This window comes from Hesperophylax consimilis, chromosome 14 (genome assembly GCF_061612785.1).
Source record: "Hesperophylax consimilis isolate HC1 chromosome 14, BYU_Hcon_1.0, whole genome shotgun sequence".
NCBI lineage: Eukaryota > Metazoa > Arthropoda > Insecta > Trichoptera > Limnephilidae > Hesperophylax > Hesperophylax consimilis.
The window spans coordinates 16,937,433-16,955,575 of NC_142849.1; the positions used below are offsets into that span (position 1 = coordinate 16,937,433).

Genomic DNA, 18,143 nt, shown 5'->3' on the forward strand with positions numbered 1-18,143 from the left:
TAGGTTTTGTTTTTATTTTATGCTATGACATTTTGGTAATATTGTCTTTTTTGTTCTTTAATCCATTTTGTAATTTTTTGTGTGAATTTATTTTTACTTTCCTCAATTTTAATTTCAAATTTTACACTGTTGAAAGCTTTTATAGCATGGTATTGATAGTGTCTTTGTCCAAAGCTTGAATTTACTGTCGGAGTTTTTATGTTTTCTTTGTACGCTTGTCTAACTGGTCTGTTAGTGTTATTTTGTGTATGTTGAAATTTATTTTTTTTGTCAAAAATGTAGTTAAGTAGTGTTTTAACGTATAATTGGCGTATATCATACACAAAACAACACTAACAGACCAGTTAGACAAGCGTACAAAGAAAACATAAAAACTCTGACAATAAATTCAAGCTTTGGACAAAGACACTACCAATACCAAGCTATAAAAGCTTTCAACAGTGTAAAACTTGAAATTAAAATTGAGGAAAGTAAAAATAAATTCACACACAAAATTACAAAATGGATTAAAGAACAAAAAAGACAATATTATCAAAATGTCATAGCATAAATTAAAAATAAAACCTACGCGTAACACACAAAACCAATATAAACACACATCACTCACAAACACACAAGATTATTTTCATTGCATTCATTTTAAATGTATTATTATGTATTTCGTATTGTTAATTTTAAATGTATTATTATGTATTTCGTATTGTTAATTTTAAATGTATTATTTTCTTTTTAAATGTATTATTTTCTCTTTAAATGTAATATGTAGATTATATTTTAATATTATAAAATGAAGGCCTCAGCACGGGCAAGCCACCCAGTGAGGCATACATTACTGGAAAACATAAATTGTAAAAAATAATGTACCAAATAAAAAAATAAAAAATCTAGTACGTCCCAGCTGTTGAATATATGGTCTGTCTATGTTTTTTTAGTATTACCTTTAAGATCGTTTTCTGTCCGGTTTCTATGTAATTGATAGCCGAGTTTGTTGCTCCTCTCCAAGCAATAATTCCTTATTCTATTATTGATTGGCAAAGTGCAAAATATATTGTTTTCAATTGTTTCTTATGTTTAGGAAAATGTGTATTGTTTTGAGAAGTTTATTTGTGATTTGTTTGATGTGGGGTATCCATCTAAGGTTATGGTCAATTACGATTCCTAGATACTTTATTTGTTCTGTTTTTTCTAGAGGAGGGCAATCGCAGATGTTGGTGTTTAAACATTCGTGTATTTTTATGGTTTTTGTGTTGTTTTTTGGCTGTCCCGTGCTATTTATACTGTATGTTGTGAATTTTGTCTTTGATATGTAAAATGTAAATATGTTTGAGTCTAGCCATGTTTTCACTTGCGAGATTCCCAAATTCGCTATGTTATATACATTATTCCGATCCTTAGATTTGAAAAGAAAAACTGTGTCATCAACATAGCTAACTACTTTACCGTCTATTTTCATGCTGCAAAGTTCATTTATGTAAATAGTAAAAAGAACGGGCCCTAGTATGCTTCCTTGTGGAACTCCATATGTAATCGGCAGTGGTTTACTAGTATGGTTGTTAATTTTGACTTGTTGAGTTCTGTTACTCATATATCTTTTTAATAGTAGAAGTTCCTTGCCTTTGATACCCATGTTTTCTAATTTTTTAAAAAGTGAATTATGCCACATAAATATTGTCAAGTATGTCACATCACTATTGTCAAGTATGTCACATCACTATTGTAAAGTATGTCACATCACTACTACTACTGAATGTAGTAGGTAGCTAAGGTATTATTATTGTCTGGTGATTTGTCTAAGGAACAAGTCTAAATGTCGTCTGAATTAATAGTCAATTATAACAGTGATGTTTCCAATAAATCATCCTTAAAAGACTAAACGAAACAGCGGAAATTAACGCAATTCTCTGAAATTATTGCAATTAATATATGAAATAGATGAAGGTTCTTCCCAAACTGGATTTGTTCAGTTGTTAGCGCGGTTGACTCTTGTCCCCGGGGAAGAAAGTTCAATCATCAGTCAAACCAAAATTTAAAATGTTTATACATATTTATAAATACATCTATTAAGAAAAATAAATGTATTACAGTAAAAAACTTTGTTGTTTACTGATTGTTTTTTGTAATATTTTAAAATATCATCATTATTGCGGACGTTTCTGGAATTTCAGAAACAATAGCAGAAATGGAGGAGAGGAAAATTCGCGCCAGTAATATTATATTGCTCAACATTCCAGAAAGTACGGCAACAATGCAATCGGACTGTATCATTGAAGATCGGAGCCAAGTAACCAGTATACTGAAGAAAGTGGACAACGTCGACACCACCCACATACAAATGTATAGGTTAGGACGAAAAAGTGCTGAAAAAACTCGCCCAATCAAGATTGTACTATCAGATCCGAACCAAGCCAAACTTGTACTAATGAAAAAAACTATACCTCTGGATAACAATACTATTAAAATAAAACACGACCTTACCGTAATACAACGTCAACAAATTGCAAGCTTGTGGAAGGAGTTGGAATCCAGACATAACAATGGTGAATCAAATTTAACAATAAAATACATAAATTCTACACCCAAAATAGTTTATTCACTCCCAAAAAACTCGTCAAGCCGTCTTCGAGAAGATTTTACTACCAGAACGTCAGAGGTTTAAGGACAAAGCTGAACGAATTTAGGATAAACGCCCCAATTATTTCACACGATGTCATCGCTCTTACGGAAACCTGGCTAGAACCGTCAATCCACTCAGCGGAGCTTGGTCTACCCTTTCATCAGGTCTACCGGCTCGACAGAAATATCAACACCAGTTCCAGATCAAGAGGTGGAGGCGTCCTTATAGCAGTCAACAGAAAAATGTCCTCAAAAGTGTTGAAAACCAAAAATTGTGATGTCGAACAAATTTTCATTATGGTAAACGATAAAAATCAAAATTACATTATTGGTTGCGTGTACATTCCTCCGTCGGCTAATTTATCTATTTATAAAAATCATTCCGAAGATATCGAACTTTTGAAATCAAAACACAAAAAACATAAATTCATAATTTTTGGAGATTACAACCTTCCAAATTGTAATTTCAACTGTACTGATTCCCAATCAGTTACATTATGCGAAAGAGAAATCATTGATATGTCAATATTTCTGAATCTCACCCAATTTAATAATGTACATAATTCGAATAATCGCCTCCTAGATCTTGTTTTCTCAAATGAAGAGGACATAATAGTTAGTAAAGCATTAGAGTCTATCCTTCCCATTGATAATCATCATCCTCCACTGTCGGTAATTATTTCAAACAATGTAAAAAAAAATATTAAACTCTCAAGTTCTAGTTTTAATTTCAAGAATGCCAATTACAATGATATTAATGACCATCTCAGCAAAGTAGATTGGAATTTTCTCAAGGAAAACAATATGATCTATAATACAGAATCATTTTATTATAAAATAAATGCCATTATCATAGACTGTATACCCTTAGTAAAATTCAAAGAATCAAAGCATCCAAAATGGTTTAACAAGGAATTAATTCAATTAATAGCTAAAAAAAAAGTTTTACATAAAAAATTTAAAGCAGTGAGGTCCCTACCAAATTATATAGAGTTCAGTAAAATAAGAAAAGATTGTAAAAATATGTCAAAAATTTGTTACAACAATTATATAAATACGGTAGAAATGTCAATTAATGGAAACATAAAACAATTTTGGAATTACGCAAAGTCTATGAAAAATGATGATATTAGCATACCCTCTAATATGTTTTACGAAAGTAAAAGAGCCAACGACTCCCAAAATGTAGCTCACCTATTTGCCGACTTCTTCAAAAGTGTATATGTCCGTGACTCAATAATAATCAACGATCAATTGCCTAGTTTCTTCACGGATCATGACTTAAATTTGACTAATGTAATAATTGAATTTAACGATGTACTGACTCAGCTAAAACAATTGGATCAAAGCAAGAGCGGAGGTCCTGATAATATCCCACCTGTTTTCTTAAAGAATTGCGCCACTACTCTTGCATATCCACTACATTTTCTTTTTAATCAGTCACTACAAACAGGACACTTTCCTGAAAAATGGAAATACAGTTTCCTCACCCCAATATTTAAAAAAGGAGATAAAAATGAGGTGAACAATTATAGACCGATCTGCCTTTTATCAACTATTCCAAAAATGTTTGAAAAACTTATTTTAAATAAAATCATTCACTGTATCAAGCCAGTAATTTCTCCTAACCAGCATGGTTTTACATCAGGAAAGTCTACTTTGTCCAATCTCTTAATTTACCAAAACTATATATCAGAATCCATGTCTAAGAAGTTACAAGTTGATTCAGTCTATACTGATTTCAGCAAAGCATTTGATAAGGTTAATCACGATCTGTTGTTAAAAAAGCTTCATAAATTAGGAATAGCAGGGTATCTATACATGTGGTTTAACAGTTATTTAAATAACAGGCAATTGGCGGTTAAAATTGATGGCTTTATTTCTTATAAATTTAAAGCTACCAGCGGTGTCCCCCAAGGGTCACATTTGGGACCAATTTTATTTTTGATATTTGTGAACGATGTGCTCACCATATTCAACGATGTCGAAGTTTCAATGTTTGCGGACGATATGAAAATATACAAAGCTATAAGAAATATGAACGACTGTCAAACATTGTCAAATAACTTGCGTAAACTATTTGTTTGGTGCCAAGAGAACTATCTAGAACTAAATATAAACAAATGTCTAATTATGAGATTTCATAGAATAAAAAATCCAATTATTTATGATTACTCCATCAATGATGTAGTTCTAACCGCTGTAACCGAGGTGAATGATTTAGGTGTAAACTTTGACCAAAAACTGAATTTTATAAATCATATTGAAATTACTTCAAATAAAGCTTTGAAAATGTTGGGTTTTGTTATAAGAATTTGCAGCCAATTTAAAAATATTCAAACATATAAACATTTGTATGTGTCATTGGTTAGGAGTCAAATTGAGTACAACTCGACAGTGTGGGCACCTAGTTACGCTAGTCATTCACTCACGATAGAAAGAATTCAAAAAAAATTCTTAAGATTTATTAATTTCAGAATGGGTATTACAAGGGAATGCGTCAACTATGATTATCTACTATGTCAGCTTAATTTATTAAAATTATCTGATCGTAGAATAGTTAATGACTTAAAATGTTTATATAAAATCATAAATTCAATAATTGACAGCCCTGAACTATTATATTTGATTTCCCTACATATACCTCGTAAACCAACATTGAGGCATTATCTACCGTTCTATGTTGATAACTCCAACACTGAATCTCAATTCTATACCCCCGTTCGCCGTATACAAAATTTGGGTAATGACTATAAAGATGTTGTTGATATATTCAACACATCATTCACCACATATAAACAAGTCATTACCCAATTTATTTTGGAAAAAAGAATACCAAATACAATATAATTTAATTACAGAAACTAAGTAGCTTCATTTTATTTCGTTTTTGATATTATTTTTGTAAGAGGTTGTGTTTTATTATGTATTCTATTTCCTTTGATTTTGTCTTGTGATTTTACTTTGACTTTGTTTTATTTTTGATTTGTTGTGTTCTTTGTAAAAAACAAGAAAATAACATGTAAAAGCCCTGCCGGGCGTAAATTTATAAATAAATAAATAAATAAATAAATTATTATAATCAACAATAAATAACTCCGTTTAAACGACGCAGCTTGATGATGTAAAACGCTTTGTATTTTTTCAATATATTTATGAGTTGCATTAAATGATTAAATTAATGACACGATCTGGTTTTTAGGTATACTAAAATGGTTTAAGTGTATTTTAAAATGTAAATAATTACATAAAAGCTTAAGTCATTATTCGCTTATTGAACTAATATTGCTCTATTTCCTGTAAGCATCTATTATTTTAACCCTTTACCCAGAGGACATATAACATGAAAAGTGAGTAAAGTACGTATTACGTACTAAGTACTTATTAAGTAATACAATTTAGGTATTTTTGTTTACAAAAAAGGGGAATTAAAAAAATGTATAGTACCTAAATATATATATTGTAGTTTTTTTGTTTGTTTTTCTTTTATATATTCAATACTGTTATTAATAAATTTACAAAAAAAGTTTGATAATACCTCCAGAGTACGAAGTCAAGTGTTTTAATAACTACACAGCAGAACTTATATAAATTGTAAATCTGGTCAAATTATTCGTTTTATGTTTAAAAACGGGACTAGAGGCCTACAACGATTGAATAGACAAATTTCACAACAAACTTAGTAAAGCACGAACATGTTTTGAGGAAGTCGGAACACATGTTCTTAAAATAATAATATTTTCGCATCTCGTCCATTATATTTATCCGAACAGGCCACAATTACTGCGTATTAATTAATTAACTGCGTGAACACGTGTTCGGATATATTATGAATGACTAATATTTTACTATGAAATGGTCATGCAGTCTCATTTTCAAATGTATAGATATTAAAAGCCGCACTCATTTTTCTCAGTGCACGTTACTCAAAAAATATTTTATCTATGGCAAATAGAACTAAGTACCTAGCACATAATTTGAAAATGAAAACTTGTTTAAAAAATAAATATAAAGTATTTTAGAACTTCTTTTCATAATTTTGTTATCTGCGAACTTAAATATAAGTTGTACACATTTTAGAAAGGAAGAAACCAAAATACAAAAAGGGCACGTCATCATTTCTCAAACTACATGTTAATCAGATTCTGTACAATCATTATTCACTCGCAAGTGGCGGGTTATTTTTTGCGAACGGATGTTATGTAATTTGAAGCGCTGATCAAATAAATTGATGCACTTTTAGTTGGATTTACAAATGTAGAATAAGTAGGATTCCACCAGGCCAGTTTAAGCAAATCATAGCAAACTCTTTTGCATGTATCAACCTCTTGTTATGTCTAAATTATGTTTTGTTTATTTTCTTATTCTGATTGTTCAACTAAATGCAGGTTATGTGAAGTGTAAGGTTTGTTTAATAATTCTTACAGTATATTATTATCTGTGTTCTGAAAGGTTTAAATTTCTCAGTTATTTGCTGTCGAATCCACAAATTAGACCAAATTAGACATTAAAACAACAGTTTTCTTATAAATTTATACCTATAATATAGTCTTTAGGTTGGGGTGTTACATAGAATTCGAATGAAACATCGTCATCAAAATAGCCAATCAGCGTCAGTTTGTTTTTTAAAGGACCATTTGACCTTTTGAACAAATTGTGATCATCTGACAAGGATGACAACATGATAGTTTAGTAATAATGTGTTGTGAAATATGTATAACTAGCTGTACTCCGCCTCGTACATCTAGTTATATTGCTGTCAGTCAGTCTGTCTGTGCAGATAGAGAAACAATGTCGATTGTTTCTTTTACTTCCAACAGATGGCGCTGTTTTTTTTTAAAAAAAACATGTTTTGAAGTACTTTCGGAGATTTAAGATTTTGAACAAACGAACATTAACGTGTTTATTTATGTATAGAAGTTCATCGAACCACTAAAAGGTTTTCACTGACGTATCTTAATTTTTCGGTGAATATAAAAGAGAAAATAGTTACAAGGGAAATAGTTATATGGAAATAAAGAAAAAGGGAATGGTTCTAATCTGTGTTATATGTATTGTGTGAATGTCATTTATAGACTTTAGATTTGAAATCCTGAGGTACTGTGTTAAATACCTAAGTCTAATTCACTGTATGAATTGCAAAAAATGTATGAAGTGCATTGAATGAATGTGTTTTGTTTCGAATAGGTACAGTGAGGGAATTTTTATGTGTGGTTTTATCTCGTTTGTCTGACGGTTCTTTGGCGTAGTTCCATTACATTACTGTTGAAATTCCGTGAAACACCGCAACCTAGATGATATTGTGTTTTGGACATGATTTTATTTATTTTTTTGAGCTAATTTCAGTTCTAATCATTGGTACATCAACCAATTTTGTAATTTTCTGGTATAATCTCGGCTTCAAAACAACAAATTATCTGACTAAAATTTGTCGAACAGATCTATGATTATTTATTTACATTATTGAATTGTTGGTTTATTTAACGTTTAATTTTAGAGGGATTATGTTCTCTCCCTCGAACGGTTGACCGTCAGTTTACAAGATCCGATGTACATCACTGGTTTCAAAGGTCAGGTTGGACGGCATAATCGCACATCCAGGTATACATTGTCTGTAAGCGGTATTGTCGTCCGACCACTTTACAATAATGTTTCAGTAAGTAATATACTTTTTAGAACTAATGTATTTTTTATAAAAGTTGCTTCCCCTTTTATTAAAGTGGAGTGTGTTCTAGAGTCGAAAAAAATCATTTTTATAAATAAACCTGGTGTGAGACCGTTTTACCTCCGTATTCTGAGATTTTGACATAGAATTCGAGAATTTTTTTTACGACATAGCATCATCCCCACCCGTCCTGATGAAAACTTCACCACTTATGGCAACCCTAATCATGATTTTTTTGTTGTTGTTTTGAACTGTTTAGTCCCTAACGTTCTTTCTGCAGTAATTTTAAATATCAAAAAGATGAGTCAAGTTAGTAATGTTTTTCAATTGTTCAATATTTATTAATAGCGTCCAATCCGGATTCCAAGTAATGCGAAATTATGAGGTATGGCAAACCGAGTGGTAAATTTGAGATGCCCCGTGGTCGATAAGCGACAACCAATAGTCGTAGTTATACCCATTACTGGTAAATATGTACTAAATGTGTACTGTCTAATATTATTTTTGGCAATTTTCAGGTACTAATGGAATCTTATGAATTCAAAGACAATCAATACAAACAAAGCTTTATTCGCATGTCAGATAGATTGTGTGATATGCTCAAGAACACAGAAACCTGGATAATGATCCCGCCATTTCAAAGTGCCGGAAATTTGCCCAAAAAATGTCCCGTGGTAAAGATTTTCATAATTATTTTAACGAAATATTTGTTTTAGCTGTATAATATCATAGAAATGTGGGAGTCGGGGCGATCGTGACAGCTAGATAGCTAGACAGCTATCGCCAACTTAGCGAATTCTACAATCGCCTTAGCGGGGCCATTGTCTTGAATTCAGTGCATTGTCATCATAAAGGTTACATATTTGTAATAAGCATTTAATTTGTGGCTCGTCATAATTTACAATAAAAGATATAAATTTGTTTTAGACCTCTTTAATTTTAAATGTACTCTACCAGTTTCGGAAGCACCCTTCCTTCGTCAGGAATTAAAACCGAGTTTTTATATTCTCCTGACGAAGGAAGGGTGTCTAAAACAAATTTATATATTTTGTTGTAAAATAAAGGTTACATTTCTTTTTAACATTGTTTTTGTTTAAGAGGTTGTGTTTTGTTATGTCTTATATTTTCTTTTTGATTTTGTTTCTGATTTAACTTTGATTTATTTTTATTTTGTTGTTTATTTAGAAGTTCTTTGTAAAAAAATAGTAAAATAACATGTAAAAGCCCTGCCGGGCGTGAATTTATAAATAAATTACCAACTGCGCTTATTTCGGATCCAAATTATTTATTGGACTCATATAATAAAGAAGAAAACTAGAAGTGCTTTCCATACAGATTTGAATGGAAACAAATGTTCCTAGCCCAATAGCCCAGCGCTCTGCCTCACATACATTCACATGACGTCGTAGATCTATTTCATATTTTGAATATCGTAGCCTTGATTGGGAAAATATTTGAATCTCGCCTACAAGGAATTTCTTGCGTTGTTCTTTATTCTATTATTAAACTCTACATAAAAATAACTGAGATACTGCATGGAAGCTCATGGAGCATTGCCAAACTACGGCACGGATTATCGTGTATCATGGCCCATCTGCCTTGTTTCTATTAGCTATGGTTTTAGCAGAATTTATATTTAGATGGAGATGAGGTAGAGAAATCCTGTGTCACCAAACACAGCTAAAGCCATTTCAAGCTTTCATTCCAACTGGAATTACTAAGTATTTATAGTCAACTAAATAACATTGATATTATAATACTCTGTGAAACCTCGATAGACGAAAACAGTGTAAATCTATACAAAATATCAGGATTTAACTCATTCTATTATTGCCGAACAAAAAGATTGGAAGGCGGGATTATGGTTTATATTAAAGAAAACCATATATTCAAAACAAAAGATATAATAGCTACTACATTCGAGTGCGTCTATGGAACCTTCTCCGTAAACAAACACAAACGCATACATCTATTTGCATTATATCGACCCCCGAACACAAACAAAAAAACCTTCCTACAACAGCTCGAAAATATAATACGAAACATTGATATTAAGGAAACCATCTTGATACTTGGAGACATTAACTTAAACCTATTAAATAAACACAACTCAGAGAAAAACAAAAGTGTGAAATTAACTCATGCGAATGTGAAACAAGGATAGCAGATTATTATATAACTGCCGTGTCTGTATACCTTTACACTAAGGACAAAAGCAAAATATCGCACTATGAATACAAAACTTCTTATGATGCTATATACTTGTTATAATGCTCCTGTATAATTTACCTTGCATGTAAAGCCGTCAAGGCGTGAACAAACAAATAAATAAATAAATAAAAACTGTACTATCTGAAAAAAAAGTTGGAGAAATGATTACAAAAACTGATGGGAACTCAATTCAAATTCACACTGATCCGGATATCATATATCAAGACATTAAATCACACTTTAAAAAAATCTACGAAAAAAGTAGTATCACAAAATTAGTAAAAAATACGTATCGCCATAATAAAAAAAGTTGGATGAACGATATTCTCATAGAAAATAAATTATGGAGAAAATGGAAAAACATGCCAACAAACAAGAAATATGAAAAATACTACAAAAAATACAGAAATAATCTAAATAAGCAAATATCAGATGCAAAAAAACATACTTCAATAACAAATTCAATAATTGTTTTAAGGATATAAAAAAAACGTGGAACGAAATAAACAAAATATTAGAAGAAAAAACAAATCCAGTTGTGACGCAGTTATATCTAAATATTTCTTGAAGACCAAACCGACGGATGAAGTTGCAGAAAATTTTGCTAACTTCTTTGATGAGGGAGTAAATGAGTTACTACACAAATGTGATGTCCGTGCGTCTCCATACCAGCTAGACCAGAGATTACCAAACTTTTTTGTGTCGTAGACCCCTTGCCATGTTTTTCTGTTTTTGGTAGACCCCCTACTTACCTGATATTGATTTTTTGTAAATTTCTAACTGTAGTGAAGTTTAGTGTTAAAAACTTAAAGTAAAGACACATGTTCAGTTTTATACATTTATTAATTGAATTTAAATTAAAACAACTCAAAATAAAATTTTGTTTCTGTTATATAAAATAAACGTAACATAAAATAAACTAAGCAATAAGTAAATGTTTTTAGTGAGAAGGATGAACCTGATGCTTTAATAATAAATTATCAACATTTGGCGTCAATTTTGTAAGGTTTAATCTTAGGTCTCCTCGGCTAATGATGTCCAGTCTGTTTCTTCTTTTCGTTAGGAGATTGGTAACAGCGCTGAACCCCCTTTCCACTAGGTATGACGATGGAAAGGAAATTAAAATTTTCCTCGCTATATTTCATAATACGGGATAAGTAACGGGTATGTTTTTTTGCAGCCAGAAGTGCTGATATCCGTGCTTAAACTGAACCTTAAGTTCTTCGTTTGTACTTATTTCAGTCAGTTCCTCTTGTTTTATGACATTCGTTTCTTCTATGTCACCATATGGTTTAATTATCCACGGTGGTATTACCATAGTCAAAACATCCTCAAACCTAGTTTCAAAATCTGAATAGAGAGCATTTAAATGTTGAAAGTAGGTTGAAACGTCTTCCTGGCAGTTTGTCTGTGACAAATTGGGGAACTGGGAAAATTCGCCCCGTCCAATATTTTGCTTCATTAGTTTAGCTCTGGCAAGAAACGCTGATAAGATGGACTTTGTTATCAAATTTAGACTGTCGCCTTGTAACTGCAAATTAACCATATTAAATTTTGTAAACAAATCTGTTAAATAGGCGATGTCTGTTTTCCACTTCATTAAATTTCCTTTAAAAATTTTATCTTTAGTATCCAGAAATTCTAAAATAGTCTCAAAAAGTGCAAAAAATCTTGTCAAACATAAGCCTTTCGACAGCCAGCGTACTTCAGTGTGAAGGAGTAATTGATGAAAGTGTTCATCATTTTCTTCACACAACTGCGCAAATAACCGCGTATTCAACGCGTTGCTTCGGATTCGGTTTACTGCATCAATGACTAATTGAAGAGATTCATGTAATCTAACACTCAAATTTTTAGCAACTAAATGTTGTCGATGGATGACACAATGTATTGCTAACACTCCTGGCACATTTTGTTTTAAATAGCTTATAAATCCACGATAACGTCCAACCATGGCAGGTGCTCCATCTGTAGCTACTGATATTATATTTGATAAAGGGATTGCTTTTTCAATGAAGTAATCCTTCAAAACATGAAATATTGATTCACCTTTAGTGTCGGTTAAGTGTAAGTCAAAGATATTAGAAGAACGAGATATGCTATGTTGGCCGCCGGACCGTAGCCGGAGTACTACCTAATTAGGGTACTTTGAACGGTATCGGGACGTGTACGCACATAAATCTGTTCTATGTATTAGTGCGGATACCTTAGCGCAAGCGAAGGTGTGCAGTAGTATTGGTGAACAAAACCGGCGACACTCGGCAAAACAATTCCTCTCAGTACGAACTGCGCATAGCACATCTCGTTCTTCTAATATCTTTGATGTAAGTAAATAGGTAGTATCAGTGTATGTTGAGATCCACTATCGTGGACCCCCATTTTCATTTTATGGACCCCCAATTTTTTTTTTCGCTGACGTAGACCCCTTGCAGGTTGTCATAGACCCCTGGGGGTCGATATAGACCACTTTGGGAATCACTGAGCTAGACGATTTACCGCATTCTATGTACCTACCCAGAGCTAGCGTAAAACAAATCGAATCTATTATCGGAATATTGAAAAACTCAAAAACACCAGGATTGGACCAAATACGTATGTATGATATAAAAAAACATGTAAAAATACTGAGCCCAGTAATTACTCATTTTATAAACACAATAAATGATGCCAAATACCTGAAGGATTAAAAACTAGTATTGTTAGACCTATTTTTAAAGGCGGTGATCATTCAATTATAAATAATTACAGACCTATTTCCTTATTACCTGCTTTGGAAAAAAATCTCGAAAAATATATAGCAATATACCTAGATGGATATTTAAATAAATTTGGTATCATTGACGAATGTCAGTACGGGTTCCAGAAAAAAAAGCTGTGACACACTACTTAATAATTTTTATAATTTCATAAACACCCAGCTCAACTCTCAAAAACATGTACTTGTAGTCTTTATTGATTTCTCTAAAGCCTTTGATACACTGTGCCATAAACAAATAATAAAATTTCTACAAATTATTGGAATCCGTGGTAAACTGCTAACTTTTTTTACTAACTACTTATCAAATAGAATAATGAGGGTAAAAATATTGAATGAGATGAGTAAATCTAAATTTGTAAGGTCTGGTGTCCCACAGGGGTCAATTTTGGGTCCAAAATTGTATATTATATATGTCATAGCTATGTCGAAACTATTTAGAAAAGCGCGCAGATTCATTTTCGCAGATGACACCGCACTTGTAGTATCTAATGAAAATCCTCAAATAGCGATTCAAGAATTGCAAACCGACTTCGACGAAATGCTAAAATGGCACACGATGTAGGATTGTTTATAAATGTAAACAAAACAAAATGCATGTATATCAGATCACCTAGTTTGAAAATGTGGAATATTCCCAAACTAACCGCACATAACTTTGAATGCATCCATAGAAAAATAATATCTAACTGCCAATGTGAGAAAATTGATTTTGTCAACGAGTATACTTATCTGGGATTAAAAGTAGATAGCACAATTAAATGGGATAAGCAAGTTACTAAAATATGTAACCAGCTAAGAGCTCTAGCAAACAGTTTTTATAAATTAAAATTTGTCTTGCCTCATAGCACACTCAAATTAGTATATTTCTCATTAGTAGAATCTATTCTTAGATATGGAATTAGAAGCTGGGGAAATACAAGCATGACATATATTAAGTATGTACAAAATTTGCAAACCTCTATCATTAAAAAAATTGTATCACCTAATATGTATAGACAAAGACACAATGTGCAACTTTTATATTGTGCTGAGGGCCTGCTCCCAATAAAAGGTTTATTTTGGTTCCTTACCATTAAAGATAACTGGGGCGATAGTACTTATAAAAACCACTGGTACATAGTCACAGCACACGTCTTACAGAAAAAAGGGCTGAAAATACCCAAAATAACAAATAAGTATGGAAGCCGAACGCTGAGGTACTATGTGCCAGTAATTTTTAAAAAGCTCAAAAATAAATTTTGTTTTTTCAGAAAATAAGAGTTTAGGCATGAAAACTGTAAAGATGTGGCTTATAAATGAAAAATCTGTATATCTATAAAAATAGAGCAAACAAAGAAGAAAAGGAAGGACATTATTTGAAAGTTTTAATTCTAATATAAATGAATGTATTTATTAATTTTTTTTTCCTTTCACTAACAAGCTTTTTATTTCCAGAAAAAAAATTAAAATAACAATTTTCACTTAGTTAACTAGAATTTTAATTCTATTGCATTGTGCTACAGTACGATGTTACTCACTTTCAATGTGTGTTATCGTATATGTATTACTTTTGAATGTGCGTTATCTGTGTGCTATATTGTCTTGTACTTTTGAATGTACGTTATCGTATTGTCATTCAAAGTGTTTGTGTACTTGGGACGCTTTAGTAAGTTCTATGATTGTATGTAAGAGTCTGTTATTTATTTTATATAACGGGAGATATTGAATTTAAGATATAAATATTGTATTATAATTGTATATTGAGATAGAACCTGCAGACAAGCAGCCATGTGGCAGCTTCGTGGGACTATCTACACATTGTCTAAAAAAAATGTAATAATTTTCAGTCAATAAAGGTCTTTAAAAATTAAAAAAAAGCAACGTTTAGAATCTGAATGGTGGTCTTACACCAGGGCGATAATGAAAGTATCTAGCACTCTGGAACAAGAGTGAAATAAATAAATAAAAAAACAACCAATTTAAATATTCATATATTGTTCTATGTTCTTTAACATTCAAATAATCCGAGTTCAAGCAAGTAATTTTATTTGATTTTAGGTCGGTTTTATTTACGCAGAAGGCTTCGAAATGAACACAGATTTGTTACCTCCCTTTTTTCCACTCTCCAAATGGCGTTTTGACTTCACACTGAAGAAAATTTCAGATAATAAACCATTCTTCAAATTTGAGGTTGCCTTTTCAGTGGACGCAAAACAGAGGAGGAGGAATAAAACGAACAAAACAAATTAATATCTTATTTAAATAAAATAAAAAATGTTTATCCCACCATCATTTTAAATATTTAAAAATAGCACGTTTCAAAACTAATGGATTCTTTTACAAGATTCAAAGTACACTAAAAATATTTGTCCATTTTTATATGGATTGCTTTTGAATATACAATAATGTCGTTTTTTTTTTGAAATAGTGGTGCAAACAAAGTTTATTTAATTGAATTAAAATTGATTGTTCTATTATTAAAAAAGGTAATATTTAATGTTTTGTTAAATATTCAAAAGTGTCTTAGAATAAAACAAGGCTATGTCGTTTTTTAAAACACACTCATAATATGTAGTTATAAACCGAGTTATATCTTTAATATACAAATTAAGCAGAGGGAGTAAATAAAAAAGTATTGGGTGTTAAATGGATGTTAAATGAGTGTAAAATGGGTGTTAAATGAGTGTTAATAACAGTGTTAAAGGTAATCGCCTGACAAACTTTACCCAGCGATTCCTGAACTTATTTGGAGTAAAAAATGTAAATAAAAATTTTTGTTCATGAATTTTTTTTATTTTGATTATTAAAAAAAACAGTTAAATAAAAAAAAATCTTTCAGTAGTCACCAAATAAGTGTAGGAGATCAAAATAACATATTTATTTATTTTACTTCTAATAAGTTCAGGAGTCATTGGTTAAAGTAAGTCAGGTACGTCTCTTAAGAATCTGTAAATAGTTTCGTAATAAATTGAGGATTTGTAAAAAAAGTTTTATTTATTTATTACAAAAAATGCACTTCGTAATGTTTTTCTATATGACAGTGGGTACAAATATTATTAATAATTTTTTTGTTGATGTTTTACGCATGTTTTTTGTGTGAATACACAAGAGTCCCAACTAATGCCAGCTGCATATAGTTCTACAGCCAGCCTATTATATTCCAAAAATTGAATATTTTGGAAGGTTGCAGGGTATAGGGAAGGGAAGTAGATGAGGAAGAGGAAGTTCTGGAAGTACCTGACTATTCAGTGCTGGTCAACAGCCACGAACCAAAGATATATGGTTTGGGACGCCTTGGGAAATGGCCAGGAACAACTTGATTACTCCCCTTATAGTCCTGACCTAGCAATGACGACGTCAGAACGCCGTGCTGCAATGTTTAGCAAATCTGTGTATCTTGTAGGAGGGAGGAGACTCAAAGGTCAGCAAATCGTTCCTCATCCGAGCTGTTGAACTCAAGAACGAGTCGTAAAAGCGACCTGTTCTCATGTGACAAATGTCAATCATGTGCAAATGTTAGGCGTGCGTTTGGCGTATTTCCCGAGTGTGAATCGGTGCCGAAGGGATCACTGACCTTAGTTCCTCGGAGCATTTTACATTGTAATACCGGCAGAACAAGCACAGCATACCTACATGGAAATTGAATATTTTTTTTTAGTTTCAAATAGTTTAATTCATTTGCGACATACATTTTTTATTAAATACGGGGTAGTGGTACGAGAAGTAGGATACATACGGCTTGGAAATCATTTGAATATCTCTTGAAAATGTAAAATCTTTACAAGTTTTATCTTGCGTGGTTGGTTTGAAGATGTGCGTGGGTCTTGGGTCTTGGGTCTTGGCCCAGCGTCCCCAAATCTCGGAGTTATTCTCTTTGGAATTTTGTGTTCTACGCTTTCGTGCCGATTTTTAATCAATTGTAATAAAATCAGTATATTTGTAAATTTTCAAATTCACTGTGAATCATTTAATTTTTTTCATTTTTACGCTATTAAATCCTATAACTTATACATTATATATATATTTACGTTCCTCTTAAAACAACATTTGGTTCGATTGGATCGGATAATTAGTTTCTGAAATAGGTATGGACACGGACGTCCGGTAATGGACACGCGTTGAATCCGGAAACAGTATATTGGCGTTGTAATTCAAATTATGTTTATTTTGCACAAAAAAATAAGCTGCTCTATTACAGTCATCACCGTGATCGAAATGGAGCAGGCTTTGTAAATACGCGTACCGCTCACTCAAAGGAATATTTAATATTATCAGGCTGTCTTCACAATTCCAATAGTGATTGACAAATATTATGGCTTAAAAAACATAATATTCATAAAGATCAACTTATGCTGTTTCTGAAGACCTAAGATTTTTTTATATGTAGAATTAATAACTCGTCATTCAAAAACGATTAAGACCGTAAGAGATTTAATCGCCCTGTTAACTTACATGGCTAACTAATTTCGCGCTGCGTAGAAGACTCGCAAACGGTTTACCACTGCGGTATACAAATTATTTACAAAGAATTAATATTTTTTGTAAAACTTGCTAAATATTGAATGTTTCATACCTACCCTAGTGGGAATAACCTTACTGTTAACCGACAAAACCGAGGTACGTATGACGTCACTCGTACCCCGCCAGCTTTCAATCGTTTTGGCGGGCTTTGAAAAATGCAAGCTTTGAAAATTATTTAAATTATGAAGTCGACTATTGTAAAAAAAAAACACTGATATTTAAGTTAGAAGGTGAATACATATAAATATTTGTTTTTGTACTTGATTCCTTATTACTGTGAATAATTACACTTTTTTATTTTAAGACGAACTGCTTGTTCGTGAAGACAGATATTTTCTTGGCTCATTCCCGAGGTCAACGCATAACAGACTGTTATATTAATTCGTTATTAATATT

General features: G+C 31.7%; 1 protein-coding gene across 1 annotated transcript in view; it reads left to right on the forward strand.

Annotated features, from left to right (window-relative positions):
* LOC149417979 (DNA helicase MCM9-like) overlaps positions 1-8,909 on the forward strand; it is a 64,753-nt gene extending 55,844 nt beyond the window's left edge. The window contains exon 11 of the mRNA XM_089639268.1: positions 8,797-8,909. Coding sequence (XP_089495394.1) covers positions 8,797-8,803 — 7 coding nt within the window. The 3' untranslated portion in view covers positions 8,804-8,909. The remainder of the gene's footprint in view (positions 1-8,796) is intronic.
* Positions 8,910-18,143: the final 9,234 nt, after the last annotated feature.